This window comes from Amphiura filiformis, chromosome 14 (genome assembly GCF_039555335.1).
Source record: "Amphiura filiformis chromosome 14, Afil_fr2py, whole genome shotgun sequence".
In the NCBI taxonomy this organism is placed as follows: Eukaryota; Metazoa; Echinodermata; class Ophiuroidea; order Amphilepidida; family Amphiuridae; genus Amphiura; species Amphiura filiformis.
The window spans coordinates 64,935,617-64,952,394 of record NC_092641.1 but is presented as its reverse complement, the minus strand read 5'-3'; the positions used below and the strand labels follow the sequence as shown (position 1 = coordinate 64,952,394).

At 41.2% G+C, this 16,778-nt stretch overlaps 2 protein-coding genes across 2 annotated transcripts in view; both read right to left on the bottom strand.

Moving 5' to 3' along the window:
* LOC140170446 (uncharacterized) overlaps positions 1-9,010 on the bottom strand; it is a 21,479-nt gene extending 12,469 nt beyond the window's left edge. The window contains exons 1-4 of the mRNA XM_072193814.1: positions 8,942-9,010; positions 8,297-8,365; positions 5,508-5,618; positions 3,221-3,478 (exon numbers count right to left, since the gene is read on the bottom strand). Of these exons, the coding sequence (XP_072049915.1) occupies positions 3,221-3,478; positions 5,508-5,618; positions 8,297-8,342 (415 nt within the window). The 5' untranslated portion in view covers positions 8,343-8,365; positions 8,942-9,010. The remainder of the gene's footprint in view (positions 1-3,220; positions 3,479-5,507; positions 5,619-8,296; positions 8,366-8,941) is intronic.
* Positions 8,959-16,778, bottom strand: LOC140170447 (uncharacterized). The gene is made up of 7 exons (XM_072193815.1): positions 16,680-16,778; positions 15,428-15,511; positions 14,408-14,571; positions 12,986-13,094; positions 11,958-12,098; positions 10,400-10,545; positions 8,959-9,233 (listed from the first exon to the last, which is right to left on the bottom strand). Exons 1-7 carry the CDS (start codon positions 16,741-16,743, stop codon positions 9,075-9,077), a joined length of 867 nt encoding a protein of 288 aa, XP_072049916.1. The 5' UTR covers positions 16,744-16,778; the 3' UTR covers positions 8,959-9,074.

Sequence of the window (16,778 nt, the reverse complement as noted above, 5' to 3'; positions counted from 1 at the left end):
AAGACTTGTGTTTACCCCATCCTACCCTAACCGCACCCATCCCATAAGACTTGTGTGTTTACCCCATCCTACCCCTAACCGCACCCATCCCATAAGACTTGTGTTTACCCCATCCTACCCCTAACCGCACCCATCCCATAAGACTTGTGTTTACCCCATCCTACCCCTAACCGCACCCATCCCATAAGACTTGTGTGTTTACCCCATCCTACCCCTAACCGCACCCATCCCATAAGACTTGTGTTTACCCCATCCTACCCCTAACCGCACCCATCCCATAAGACTTGTGTGTTTACCCCATCCTACCCCTAACCGCACCCATCCCATAAGACTTGTGTTTACCCCATCCTACCCCTAACCGCACCCATCCCATAAGACTTGTGTTTACCCTATCCTACCCCTAACCGCACCCATCCCATAAGACTTGTGTGTTTACCCCATCCTACCCCTAACCGCACCCATCCCATAAGACTTGTGTTTACCCTATCCTACCCCTAACCGCACCCATCCCATAAGACTTGTGTGTTTACCCCATCCTACCCCTAACCGCACCCATCCCATAAGACTTGTGTGTTTACCCCATCCCCATCCCATAAGACTTGTGTTTACCCCATCCTACCCCTAACCGCACCCATCCCATAAGACTTGTGTTTACCCTATCCTACCCCTAATCCCATAAGACTTGTGTTTACCCCTATCCTACCCCTAACCGCACCCATCCCATAAGACTTGTGTTTACCCCATCCTACCCTAACCGCACCCATCCCATAAGACTTGTGTTTACCCTATCCTACCCCTAACCGCACCCATCCCATAAGACTTGTGTTTACCCCATCCTACCCCAAACTGCACCCATCCCATAAGACTTGTGTGTTTACCCCATCCTACCCCTAACCGCACCCATCCCATAAGACTTGTGTGTTTACCCCATCCTACCCCTAACTGCACCCATCCCATAAGACTTGTGTGTTTACCCCATCCTACCCTAACCGCACCCATCCCATAAGACTTGTGTGTTTACCCCATCCTACCCCTAACCGCACCCCTCCCATAAGACTTGTGTGTTTACCCCATCCTACCCCTAACCGCACCCATCCCATAAGACTTGTGTGTTTACCCCATCCTACCCCTAACCGCACCCATCCCATAAGACTTGTGTTTACCCTATCCTACCCCTAACCGCACCCATCCCGTAAGACTTGTGTGTTTACCCCATCCTACCCCTAACCGCACCCATCCCATAAGACTTGTGTTTACCCCATCCTACCCCTAACCGCACCCATCCCATAAGACTTGTGTTTACCCTATCCTACCCCTAACCGCCCCCCTCCCATAAGACTTGTGTTTACCCTATCCTACCCTAACCGCACCCATCCCATAAGACTTGTGTTTACCCTATCCTACCCCTAACCGCACCCATCCCATAAGACTTGTGTGTTTACCCTATCCTACCCCTAACCGCACACACCCCATAAGACTTGTGTTTACCCTATCCTACCCCTAACCGCACCCATCCCATAAGACTTGTGTGTTTACCCCATCCTACCCCTAACCGCACCCATCCCATAAGACTTGTGTTTACCCCATCCTACCCCTAACCGCACCCATCCCATAAGACTTGTGTTTACCCTATCCTACCCCTCCCATCCCATAAGACTTGTGTTTACCCCATCCCTACCCCTAACCGCACCCATCCCATAAGACTTGTGTTTACCCTATCCTACCCCTAACCGCACCCATCCCATAAGACTTGTGTGTTTACCCCATCCTACCCCTAACCGCACCCATCCCATAAGACTTGTGTTTACCCTATCCTACCCCTAACCGCACCCATCCCATAAGACTTGTGTTTACCCCATCCTACCCCTAACCGCACACATCCTATAAGACTTGTGTTTACCCTATCCTACCCCTAACCGCACCCATCCCATAAGACTTGTGTGTTTACCCCATCCTACCCCTAACCGCACCCATCCCAAAAGACTTGTGTTTACCCCATCCTACCCCTAACCGCACCCCTCCCATAAGACTTGTGTGTTTACCCCATCCTACCCCTAACCGCACCCATCCCATAAGACTTGTGTTTACCCCATCCTACCCCTAACCGCACCCATCCCATAAGACTTGTGTTTACCCCATCCTACCCCTAACCGCACCCATCCCATAAGACTTGTGTTTACCCCATCCTACCCTAACTGCACCCATCCCATAAGACTTGTGTTTACCCCATCCTACCCCTAACCGCACCCATCCCATAAGACTTGTGTTTACCCCATCCTACCCCTAACCGCACCCATCCCATAAGACTTGTGTTTACCCCATCCTACCCCTAACCGCACCCATCCCATAAGACTTGTGTGTTTACCCCATCCTACCCCTAACCGCACCCATCCCATAAGACTTGTGTTTACCCCATCCTACCCCTAACCGCACCCATCCCATAAGACTTGTGTTTACCCCATCCTACCCCTAACCGCACCCATCCCATAAGACTTGTGTGTTTACCCCATCCTACCCCTAACCGCACCCATCCCATAAGACTTGTGTTTACCCCATCCTACCCCTAACCGCACCCATCCCATAAGACTTGTGTTTACCCTATCCTACCCCTAACCGCACCCATCCCATAAGACTTGTGTTTACCCTATCCTACCCCTAACCGCACCCATCCCATAAGACTTGTGTTTACCCCATCCTACCCCTAACCGCACCCATCCCATAAGACTTGTGTTTACCCTATCCTACCCCTAACAGCACCCATCCCATAAGACTTGTGTTTACCCCATCCTACCCCTAACCGCACCCATCCCATAAGACTTGTGTTTACCCCATCCTACCCTAACCGCACCCATCCCATAAGACTTGTGTTTACCCCATCCTACCCCTAACCGCACCCATCCCATAAGACTTGTGTTTACCCTATCCTACCCCTAACCGCACCCATCCCATAAGACTTGTGTTTACCCCATCCTACCCCTAACCGCACCCATCCCATAAGACTTGTGTTTACCCTATCCTACCCCTAACCGCACCCATCCCATACGACTTGTGTTTACCCCATCCTACCCCTAACCGCACCCATCCTTTCGCTGTAGATGGGGTAAACATCGATATCACATATCAAAAAATATCAAAAGCAAGGGCAAATTTCGCTGTAGATGGGGTAAACATGTGTTTACCCCATCCTACCCATAACCACACCAATCCCATTAACACTTACGTTTAGATTCCTGTTGCTGGGTGTTCATGGGATTATTCTGAAGTGGATCATGCCAGTTGCCCATAGGTGGGAGTGCAGTAGACAGACTCTGATGATGTGCATGCTGCTGCTGCTGATGATGATGTGGCTGATGCTGTTGCTGCTGCTGATGATGATGAAGATGCTGTTGGTGCTGTAGCTGATGGTGATGTTGTTGGTGGTGTTGTGGTTGGTGCTGGACCATGGGTTGGTGATACGATGTGTAGGTGGAAGTGGTGACTGAATTGAAGAAAAAAAAAACACCATTGAATCGAGGACTGTCTTTTGGAATTTGCAGCAGAACATTAAATAGCTCTTCTGGAGCCTTCAAGGAGAGCTGTGTAGAGCATTTAAAATAAAATGTAAGAAGAAAATGGTCAACTAAGGAGAAAAAAAATCATTCTCTATATCAGATTTAAAGAGAGCAGAAGTGAGCGATTGCTCTCGCTCTCCTCAAAGGGCAGTCCCTGTTGAATCCAGCAAGGATAGCATTAGAATAGCAGCTTTGAACTGGGCTCTATTATTATGAGAAAGTAGAGCACATTGAGGTGGATTGTGCTATTCCAGTTGAAATCCATACACCCCCTATGGAAGACATGACTTTAATCTCCCACACAGTGAGTGCGGATTTAAAATGGGGTTACTGGAATGTGTGACTCTACACTCTCTGTTAGAGTTGTACAGGGTGTCCCAGAAAAAATTATCGGGTGAATGAATTTGGACATAGGCTTGGGAATCTAAAAAATTAAGCAGCAGGGATTGGCTCATTTTATTGTGCATCCTTTCCCCAAATTTTATTTGACTTTGAATATTTACCAAGCGACCACAGAACGTGAGATGCTTGGGCAAAACATTACTTTTATAGTCTTTCTTTTAAACAATCCTAAAATTAGTCCCCTGTCACGCACACAAATGCAAAATATCGTACCGTGTACTACTGTGTGATGCGTGTTTTGCCTGTAGCTGACATACATAGTACACAACAGGGGGTTTGAAATACAAATGGGGTTACCTGAATTTGAAATCTACACATCCTGTTTGGGAGATCACGTCTTCCATAGTAGGTTTATTGTATGGATTTCAAGTGGAATAGCCCATCCACCACCAATGGGCTGTAATGTCGGCATTTTCACTTTTTGAAATTGGACAGGTAACTTTTCCTCAAAATAAGCTTTACAATGATATATTACATGGCAGCTGGCACTGTTGCTTGTTTGCAAGGTAGTCAAAATCAGCAAGAGTTGACTCCTTTGTTTTCTATTGGATCATATCTCATAAGAAACTCTGCCGACATTACAGCCCATTTGCAGTCGGTGGTCACATAATATTATTAGTACCATGGACATATGATTTGAACTCAAGGCAGTTCCTAACTGCAGCACAGATTGGAGTCAAGCCCAAAAAGAAATGAACTGCACCATGTCAGCCCTGGTTTAAGCTATGTTAACCCTAGTTTAAGTCATGTTAACCCTGGTTTAAGCCATATTAACCCTGGTTCAAGCCATGTTAACCCTGGTTTAAGCCATGCTAACCCCGGTTTAAGCCATGTTAACCCTGGTTTAAGCCAACCCTTGCAAAAGTTATCAAGTGTGCTTGTTTAATTGCGATCCATGTGATATGTATCGATAGCGTACGTGCAAGCTTAAGTTAAAGACACAGATTATTGTTCAGTGTCAGACTTTTACCAATACATTGTACATACTGAGGTTAACTTTTTGGGTCTTCATACGACAAGCCAATAAGGAGGTCTGACACGACAGACTGCAAACAATTTTAAAGATACCAATTATTTGTACACCTGTTTATCGTTAACAAAGCCAGATATGTCAATATTAGAAGTAGCAACCAATAGCTGTATCTTTTAGCTCGTATATAAGAACCCATTTGTTGAAATCGTTCAAGAAAATAAAGACACAAGGATCAAAAATCTCCTGGAAGATGCAAATTCAAAAGATGTAGATTGCTCCATTGAATGCCCTATTGATTTATACACAAAGCATTCTCGAATAAGCCAACTAGCGCCATGTTTCCACTGATTAGAACATGAAATACAACTTTTGATTTTGTTCCTTCCTTGGGTTTTCAATCACTGTTTCTTAAATTCTCATTTGATTTCAACAAAAGAGGTCTTCAATCAGAGCTAAAGAGTAAAGAGTAAATGTATTGGCTGCAATAGCTCATTTCTGCCCTGACCAGACATAGCAGTATATGACATAAAAAAGAAGTGCAGAATTTGAACTTGTTTTGTGCACAAATTATTGGTTGTTACCGGGTGTGGCATGCTTGTTACTGGGTGCGGCCTGCAGTGGCATAGGGGTAGAAGCAGTTGGATATGGGTGATGCATAGGGAAGCCTGGTGGGGGTAAGCCATGCATATATCCTGAAAAATACAAGAAACCAACGGGTAAGCCATGCATATATTCAAAGAAAAAATACAAGAAACACAGACTTAGACAAGAAACACTGCAATAAGCCATGCATATATTCAAAGAAAATACAAGAAACACTGACTTAGACAAGAAACACTGCGGTAAACCATGCATATATTGAAAGAAAATAAAAGAAACACTGACTTAGACAAGAAACACTGGGGTAAGCCATGCATATATATTCAAAGACAAAATACAAGAAACACACTGACTTAGACAAGAAACGCTGGGGTAAGCCATACATATATTCAAAGAAAATACAAGAAACACACTGACTTAGACAAGAAACACTGGGGTAAGCCATGCATATATTCAAAGAAAATACAAGAAACACACCGACTAAGACAAGAAACACTGCGCTAAGTCACGCATATATTCAAAGAAAATACAAGAAACACTGACTTAGACAAGAAACACTGGGGTAAACCATGCATATATTCAAAGAAAATAAAAGAAACACACTGACTTAGACAAGAAACACTGCGCTAAGTCATGCATATATTCAAAGAAAATACAAGAAACACACTGACTTAGACAAGAAACGCTGGGGTAAGCCATACATATATTCAAAGAAAATACAAGAAACACACTGACTTAGACAAGAAACACTGGGGTAAGCCATCCATATATTCAAAGACAAAATACAAGAAACACACTGACTTAGACAAGAAACGCTGGGGTAAGCCATACATATATTCAAAGAAAATACAAGAGACACACTGACTAAGACAAGAAACACTGGACTAAGCCATGCATATATTCAAAGAAAATACAAGAAACACTGACTTAGACAAGAAACACTGCAGTAAACCATGCATATATTGAAAGAAAATAAAAGAAACACACTGACTTAGACAAGAAACACTGGGGTAAGCCATGCATATATTCAAAGACAAAATACAAGAAACACACTGACTTAGACAAGAAACGCTGGGGTAAGCCATACATATATTCAAAGAAAATACAAGAAACACACTGACTTAGACAAGAAACACTGGGGTAAGCCATGCATATATTCAAAGAAAATACAAGAAACACACTGACTTAGACAAGAAACACTAGGGTAAGCCATACATATATTCAAAGAAAATACAAGAAACACACTGACTTAGTCAACAAACACTGGGGTAAGTCATGCATATATTCAAAGAAAATACTAGAAACACTGACTTTTAGACAAGAAACTCAGGTGGAAACCATACATATATTCTGATACTATACATGAAACACAAAACAAAGGGTAAGCCATGCAAGTATCTTGAAAAATACAAGAAACAATGACTTAGACAAGAAACGTTAACACAGAGGTTAAGTAATGCATATATCACAAAAACATGGGTTGGACAAGAAACACAGGTAGTACGATATATTTTCTCAAAGCACGGTGGCCCAATAGTTAGGGCGTGAGTTTCATAATCAAAAGGTTGTGGGTTCGAGTCAAACAACATTTTTTTTATCACATTGTATATATCCTAAAAAAAACCATGAAGCACAAACTTTGACAAGAAACACAAGGGGTAAGCCTAAGCACACACATTGAAAAAATACAAGAAACATAGACAAACACAAGACACACAAGGGGTACGCCATGCATATACCATAAAGAAAATACAAGAAACATCTTAGACAAGAAATACAGGGGGTAAGCCATGCATATATTCAGAAAAATACAAGAAACATAATAGACATACGGGGTAAGCCATTGCAAATAAATATCCAGAAATATGCATAGAATTAGACAGCAAACACAGGAGGCAAGTCATGCATATTATTCTAATATCATTACATTGTAATAGTCAATGAGGGTTTTTTGACGAAAAAAAGACATCCTCCACAAAAACATTTTTTGGAATTTGAGCAAATATATTACTGATAAGGGTGGCTGTTGAAACAAGTATTATTGTAAGACCAATCTCTTGTAATGTTTTTGTTGGTGTTTGCCTTTCCATCTCTTTCGTCAAAATACCCTCATATATATATATATATATATATAGAGGCAAATGCTTGTAGATGGGATTCTACATTACAGTATTCCCCAAGGCTCAAATCAGGGACCTGTAATCTCATTATATTGCTGCAGTCATATCTAAGTGTACTCACCCACTGGTTAATGTGGGCTAATTTGACTAGTAGTATTACACATCTGGGTCTGAGCAACTATAATGGTATTCCCCAAGGCTCAAATCAGGGACCTGCAATCTCATTATATTGCTGCAGTCATATCTAAGTGTACTCACCCACTGGTTAATGTGGGCTAATTTGACTAGTGGTATTAAACATCTGGGTCTGTGTAACTATAATGGTATTCCCCAAGGCTCAAATCAGGGACCTGTAATCTCATTATATTGCTGCAGTCATATCTAAGTGTACTCACCCACTGGTTAATGTGGGCTAATTTGACTAGTGGTATTAAACATCTGGGTCTGTATCTATAATGGTATTCCCCAAGGGTCAATGCAGGGACCTGTAATCTCATTATATTGCTGCAGTCACATCTAAGTGTACTCACCCACTGGTTAATGTGGGCTAATTTGACTAGTGGTATTAAACATCTGGGTCTGTGTAACTATAATGGTATTCCCCAAGGGTCAATGCAGGGACCTTTAATATCTATCTAAGTATTACTCACCAATTGGTTGAAGTTGGCTCACATGAGTTGTAGTAGTATTCACCATCTGGGCCTGTGTCACATTATTTGCTGCAGGAAGTTAAAAGTCAACAAATTTAAAAAGAAAATAAATGCTGTAATTCTCAAATGAACCATGACTTTAAGTTAGCTCCTGGAGCACTCATAGCAAGGACTAGTTGTTTACCTCAGATACATGTCAAAATGGAATGCGCTTGTCTTTTGCTGTGGTACAAGTAAATATCCCAGGAGTTGACCACCCACAGCAAGTGTTGGCTGTTGTCACCACATATGAGGTGTGGTATTCCTCAAGGTTCAATTCAGGGACCTCTTATAGCATTACTATGTATACTTACACATGTACTTGTTTGTTGTTGTGGTACAAGTAAATATCCCAGGAGTTGACCACCGACAGCAAGTGTTGGCTGTTGTCACCACATGTGGTGTGGCATTCCTCAAGGTTCAATTCATGGACCTCTTATCTCATTACTATATATACTTACACGTACTTGTTTGTTGTTGTGGTACAAGTAAATATCCCAGGAGTTGACCACCCACAGCAAGTGTTGGCTGTTGTCACCACATGTGGTGTGGCATTCCTCAAGGTTCAATTCATGGACCTCTTATCTCATTACTATATATACTTACATGTACTTGTTTGTTGTTGTGGTACAGGTAAATATCCCAGTAGTTGACCACCCACAGCAAGTGTTGGCTGTTGTCACCACATATGTGGTGTGGCATTCCTCAAGGTTCAATTCATGGACCTCTTATCTCATTACTATGTATACTTACATGTACTTGTTTGTTGTTGTGGTACAGGTAAATAACCCAGTAGTTGACCACCCACAGCAAGTGTTGGCTGTTGTCCTAACATATGCGGTGTAGCTTGTAATGGCTGGAGGGTTTGTATTGGCGTGGACTGCTCATCTATCACAACCTGAGGAGAAAATACACCAAAATGGATTAGGAATACACCCAAATGTATTAGGAATACACCCAAAAGTATAAGGAATCACAGAGGAGAAAGAAAGCAGAGAGTACAACCAGTCAAAGTCCCTGTGTATTATATGATGTAAGTTCTCGCATATTCATGAGGGCCGATTGTTCGCTCGTACCGTGTCTAACAATCACACCAGCACTGCGTGCCTTCGCGTGTACACGATAGAGCGTTGCGTACTTTCGCGATAGACCGTGAAAATACGCAGTAATTGCTTGTTTTAAGGCAATTTTGACTGATGCAAAACCTAAGATTCTTAAATGTTCAACTTTACACCCGGTTCCTTGATGGTTACAAATGTATTAGGAATAGAAAATGTCTCAGAAATACACTAGGAATACCCCAAACTGTCTCAGAAATGTACCCAAATGCATTAGGAATACTTTTGACAATTTCCTGTCCCATAGAAACTAATGCATAAGAAAAAAATGGGGTGACTTTCTGATTATTTGACCTGCGATTCGGGCTGAAATTTTCCAGTAACCCTGATCAGCTCCCTTTAAAAAGCATGCCATGCATATAGCCGGTACAGTATACCTGCTGAATAGCACATACCTGCTGATTAATAGCATACTTGCTGATTAATAGCACACCTGCTGATTAATAGCACACATGCTGATTAATATCATACCTGCTGATTAATAGCACACCTGCTGATTAATAGCACACCTGCTGATTAATAGCATATCTGCTGATTAATATCATACATGCTGATTAATAGCATACCTGCTGATTAATAGCACACCTGCTGATTAATAGCATACCTGCTGATTAATAGCATACTTGCTGATTAATAGCACACCTGCTGATTAATATCATACCTGCTGATTAATAGCATACTTGCTGATTAATAGCATATCTGCTGATTAATATCATACATGCTGATTAATAGCATACCTGCTGATTAATAGCACACATGCTGATTAATAGCATACATGCTGATAAATAGCACACCTGCTGATTAATAGCACACCTGCTGATTAATATCATACCTGCTGATTAATAGCATACTTGCTGATTAATAGCATATCTGCTGATTAATATTATACATGCTGATTAATAGCATACCAGCTGATTAATAGCACACCTGCTGGTTAATATCATACCTGCTGATTAATAGCCTCCTGCTGTAATGTGTCCACCTGCTCTTGTGTTAACAATTGAGCCTGTGGCTGCTGAGGCATTTGCTGTTGCTGAAATGGCTGTTGCTGTACTTCCTCTTCCTCTTTTTCAACTGTGATGTCTGAAAATCCTGTGTGATCAAGAACCAAAATGTATTAGGAAGGTGTTGGGAATACACCTTCATGTATTAGCAATACATCAACCACAAGTATGTGAAGCTGATGATGTACATACATTTTCCTTTATGGGAACAACTTATTTGCCACAATCTGCTTATAATTGGCAATTCCAGTTGAAATCCATACACCACTAATTGTAGACATGACCTTGGTCTTCATCACAGGGTGTGTGAATTTCAAATGGGGTTACCTGAACGAGTGACCCCATTTGAAATCTACGCTCCATGTGAGGGCCATTACAGTCACTTCTTCCATAAGGGTGTGTGGTTTTCAATTGGAATAACCCATTTATAGAGTACAAAAGTCAGTTTGATATCATTTATGATCACTGCATAGTGACAAATCCCAAACAAGTTTATCCCATGAGAACTACTTGCTGATTGGTTACAAGAAGACTATTGTGATTTATTGAGCCAATCAGCAACATGGTTAGAATGGTGGTAGGTTAACCCCATAAGTACTACCTGCTGATTGGTTACAAGAAGACTATTACGATTTATTGAGCCAATCAACAACATGGTTAAAAATTGGGGTAGAGCTGAAGAGGATCAAGCCTAAAAATTTAGGTGCTGCATATAAATTGGTCACTCAGATGACATAATTAACCAATTATGATTGCTTGATTGAAAGTCAGAACTTCTCAGGCAGGTTTGAGCCACATTACCCCTGGTTTGAGCCATGTTACCACTGGTTAAAACCACATTAACTCTGGTTTAAGCCATGGTAACCCTGGTTTAAGCCATGTTACCTCTGGTTTGAGCCATATTAACCTTGGTTTATGCCACATTAACCCTGATTATAGGATGGCAATCTAGTATTTGCTAGTATGCGGAATATCTGTGACACAATCTGACAGATTGACATATTGTCAAAACTGGCAACCAAATAAGTATGCTACTGATGTAATTATAGTAATAAGTTACAAGCACACTTGCTTATTGTGCAATTTCAAAAATGTCTCCTTTAAATTCTGACTGGTTTGATAAGATTGCATCATAATACAAATAGAATACAATTTTGTGCTACATCTATATTTGCAGTGCACTTTTTGTGTTTCAAATCTTAGAGTCACAAATTTAAAAATTTTCCTTCCCAAAATCCTTTGCAACATGGTGCATTACCTCATTACATCAAATGACACTCACTATCACTTTGTATAGGTATACCGGTTCCCTTTCTTTTCATACTGAGAACACACTGGCTAAACATGGGTCATAGTGAAGAAATTTCATATTTTGCAGGATCTGGATATTAATTGAGGAACTTTTTCTCACTATCGACCCATTTTGCATGTGATAGCAAATCAGTACAGACTATTTTTGGAAGAAATGCATTGTGGGAAGTGCATCTGGTATTTACTTACCTGCTTGTATTTGACGTATTGTCCTATGTAGTTTCTTGGTTACTGGTTGCTTAACAACTGTTGTCACGGTAGCAGTAGGTTGTGTGCTGGTAGAGACTTCTTCTGTCATCTGACCACTATTCTGTGGTGCTGGGATGTCAGCTATTCATGAAGTAGAAGTACGAGGTGCAGATATTTTAACGAAAATAGATTCGTGAAAATGGTATATTGTCACAAAAAAATTTCGGGTAAAAAAGTGTTTTTTGTGATTTATCAAAAACTGAACAGAACATTTATGATTAAATAAGGATTCCTCATTTAATCATTTCCTTTCCAAACATGTATAGTTTTATATACTTTGAACTTTAACTTCAGAAATAATGAAGTCAAAAAAGGTCCAGGTTCTCTCCCATTACTTTGCCCTTAACATATTTAACATTCCTTTGTTCTCCCTAGGAAATACATTTGTGTACCCCAAGGTTCAATTTTGGGACCAACAATCTCACCTGCTGATGTAAAGAGTAGTTGCAACAGCAATCGGTGCAGATGCAGAATCATCGTTTAGGAATACACCCAAATGTATTAGGAATACACCCAAATGTATTAGGAATACACCCAAATGTATAAGGAATACACCCATTTAGTCACTCAAGTGTATTCAGAATACACCCAATCTATTCCAGTCCTCCTGTCCTGTTCAGCGACAGGCTTTCAACTCTCTCCCAGATGACAATACAGAGTCAAAAGCCTGTTGCTGAACGGGACAGGATGACTACGCTTTCAACTCTCGCGCGCGTGGGACCAAGCACTGAAAGGAATTGATCGCCATCTCTCACGTGACCAATCGGCCTAATCAGTCACCTGATGATGTCCAATGGTTTCAGACGAAACATCATGTCAACAAAACGCAAGTTCCAGTATTTGATTTAATTTCTGTATTTTTGTTTTATCAACTGGATGAATAATCTACACCAAGGTCTATTATCTATTAAGAATACACCCAAATCTATTAGGAATACACCCAAATGTATGAATACACCCAATCTCACCTGTTGATGTAGTGGCAAGAGCAGCCGGTGCATCATCGTTTATACCTGGCGGGTACACTGAATCAGGATATACATGTGTCGCATTGGCACACTTTGTGTTGCCTTTGTCCTGAGGTTACAAACACATCAATAAAAGAAGGAAGTTAATGTATTTTAAAGTACAAGTAATTTAGGACAACAATCGCTGTCAACATGTGTTGGAGCACCTCAGTGTAAATGTCCAAACATATATCGAGGGTTGAGAGCCAGAAAGGTTCAACTTACAATCACCTGCACCCACAAAATGAGCATAAAGTCGCCAGGGCGCTATTGAAGATACAATCCATCATGACAACATTCAATAGAAAACAAGAGACATTCATTGTATAGGAAATATTGATTTTTGAAAACCAAAGGCCTGAGCAAACTTTATGCTCATTTTGTGAGAGCTGGTCATGGTGAGTTACAGCTTTCTGGTTCTGAACCCTCGATATTATGCATTTCAGCTTCCAGTGTGACCTTCAGCCTATTTACCCTGTACCACATGGTTCATACTTACGCAGCATTAATGGTTAAGCTACAGTATGAATACTCATGTTAGTTAACTATGAGATTCTCCATGGCTCAATTCAGAACCCTCTTATCTATTACCTGAGTATGAGTAGTGAGTACCAGTGTAATGGACCTCCAATTTTTCTTGCGCCGTTTCTTCCGATCCGATGAGCAAGTGAAGCCCTTTTTACATCCCATGCACATGTATGGTGTTTTTTGTATGAGCTCTTATGCTCTATATATGGGATTCCCCCAAGGCTCCATTCACGGACCTATAATCTATTACCTGACTTTTCTTGCGATGTTTCTTCAGATCCGATGAGCAAGTGAAGCCCTTTTTACATCCCATGCACATGTATGGTGTTTTTTTGTATGAGCTCTTATGCTCTATATATGGGATTCCCCAAGGCTCCATTCACGGACCTCTAATCTATTACCTGACTTTTCTTGCGATGTTTCTTCAGATCCGATGAGCAAGTGAAGCCCTTTTTACATCCCATGCACATGTATGGTGTTTTTTTGTATGAGCTCTTATTTGACTATATATGGGATTCCCCAAGGCTCCATTCACGGACCTCTAATCTATTACCTGACTTTTCTTGCGATGTTTCTTCAGATGCGATGAGCAAGTGAAGCCCTTTTTACATCCCATGCACATGTATGGTGTTTTTTGTATGAGCTCTTATTTGACTATATATGGGATTCCCCAAACCTCCATTCACGGCCCTCTAATCTATTACCTGACTTTTCTTGCGATGTTTCTTCAGATGCGATGAGCAAGTGAAGCCCTTTTTACATCCCATGCACATGTATGGTGTTTTTTGTATGAGCTCTTATTTGACTATATATGGGATTCCCCAAGGCTCAATTCAAGGACCTATAATCTATTACCTGACTTTTCTTGCGATGTTTCTTCAGATCCGATGAGCAAGTGAATCCCTTTTTACACCCCATACACTGGTATGGTCGTTCTTTTGTATGAGTCCGCATGTGTAGCTTCAGGTTACTGCTTTTGATAAAGGCGCGTCCACATCTGCATTTGAAAGGTTTCTCACCTAAAAAAATTGGATAAAATCAAACTTTTAAGGTTACAACATAAAAAGTCCCAAGTTTTGGAATATTTTCCAAAAATATCAAGAGCTATCAAGAAGCAATGAACCAATACTAAGCTTATTTGCACTCATTTTAATGCATTCTTCATGCTGATTCCACAAATGTGATCAAGCAGAATCAGTCGGAAGTCGGATATATAGATTTAAGATACAGCCAAACAAAGGAAATAATTTATTTTGCTCTCTTTTATTTAGGAAATACTTCAACTGGTCATATATCCCAAGTAGGTAATGAGTTATCCAAGGAGCAGCTCAGCAGAGATATTAGCATTTCTAGGGCTGGGATACTTTACATACCCTTTGAGATGTGGACTTTTAAAAGCCAGAGGCAGTATGTCCCAATTAGGTAATAATTATCCAAGGAGCAGAGATATAGCATTTCTAGGGATGGGATACTTTGTTTACCTGTGTGTGTCCTTTCATGTAGCCTGCAGTTGCTGCTCTGGCCTTTGAGGCAGTATATATCCCAAGTAGGTAATAATTATCCAGGCGGCGGATGACATGATCGAGCCGGCAACTCGTGAAACCGCCCGGCCGTATGGCATTTTCCATATACTCGGTTAGTTTTGTGGGGTTCATTATCGAACCCCAACGGTTTTAGCTTGTATTGATATTATTTATCAACATAGGCCTATTTGTTTGTGATATTTCAAGCGTTTTAAAATTTCAAAATAATCCCATTCAATTACACGGTTGACGATGAAAATTTACTGAATTTAGGGACTGCACGTCATACACCACCTGTAATTATCCAAGGAGCAGAGATATAGCATTTAGGGATGGGATACTTTGTACATACCTGTGTGTGTCCTTTCATGTAGCCTGCAGTTGCTGCTCTGGATAAATCCCTTTCCACAGTGACTGCATTTGTACGGCTTTTCTCCTGAAAATTGTAATAAGTAAACAAATTTCATGAAAGATAAGTTTTAATTGAAAAGGTCATAAGTGAAATCACTTTCCATTCCTAGTCCCTGCTTTGACTTCTCAAATTTGCAGGGGGGAGGAAATCAGTGTTTACTCAAAGGCTGTATGTCGCTAATTTAGCCAGTGAAAATTATATTTGCCGCACACAAATTTGCAATGCTGTATCACATTAATTAGACACTTTGAGGAATTACTGAGCCAAATTTTGGAGAAAAAGCTTCATTTGGCGCACTCAATTTCCAGCGAGAGTAAACACTGGAGGAAATGATAGTTTTGTTCTGAACTTTTAGGGCCTGAGGATCTATCATCTACTTCATAAACCTCTCAAAGTTTGTTTTGTATTAAAATTAGTGAATCAATATCTTAAAACAACTCATCGAACCTCAACAAACTTTTGCACTGAGAAAGAATATCAGCAACGCTGGGGTTCTATTTTGGGACCACCAATTTTGCTCACCTGTGTGTATTCTGATGACATGCTGTTCCCTGGGGATAGTTCTATGTTGGGACCACCACTCTCACTCACCTGTGTGTATTCTGACATGCTGTTCCCTAGGGTTCTATTTTGGGACCACCAATCTCACTCACCTGTGTGTATTCTCAGTATTCTGACATGCGGACAAACTTTTGCACTGAGAAAGAATATCAGCAACGCTGGGGTTCTATTTGGGGACCACCAATCTTGCTCACCTGTGTGTATTCTGATAACATGCTGTTCCCTAGGGTTCTATTTTGGGACCACCACTCTCACTCACCTGTGTGTATTCTGACATGTTGTTCCCTAGGGTTCTATTTTGGGACCACCACTCTCACTCACCTGTGTGTATTCTGACATGTTGTTCCCTAGGGTTCTATTTTGGGACCACCACTCTCACTCACCTGTGTGTATTCTGACATGTTGTTCCCTAGGGTTCTATTTTGGGACCACCACTCTCACTCACCTGTGTGTATTCTGACATGTTGTTCCCTAGGGTTCTATTTTGGGACCTCCAATCTCACTCACCTGTGTGTATTCTGACATGCTGTTCCCCAGGGTTCTATTTTGGGACCTCCAATCTCACTCACCTGTGTGTATTCTGACATGCTGTTCCCCAGGGTTCTATTTTGGGACCTCCAATCTCACTCACCTGTGTGTATTCTGACATGCTGTTTCAAATTGCTGCTGTCTGTGAACTTCTTTCCACAGAACATACAATTATAGTCCTTGTTGGGCTTGCTTCTCTGTG

Bases quoted from the DNA above. Each gene is read 5' to 3' on its own strand.
- LOC140170447 (XM_072193815.1), bottom strand. From the start codon at position 16,743: ATGTTCTGTGGAAAGAAGTTCACAGACAGCAGCAATTTGAAACAGCAT. The intron at 15,512-16,679 runs GTGAGTGAGATT...TACAATTTTCAG, and splicing joins GCATGTCAGAATACACACAG to GAGAAAAGCCGTACAAATGC. The intron at 14,572-15,427 runs GTATGTACAAAG...CAATTTTTTTAG, and splicing joins ACATGAAAGGACACACACAG to GTGAGAAACCTTTCAAATGC.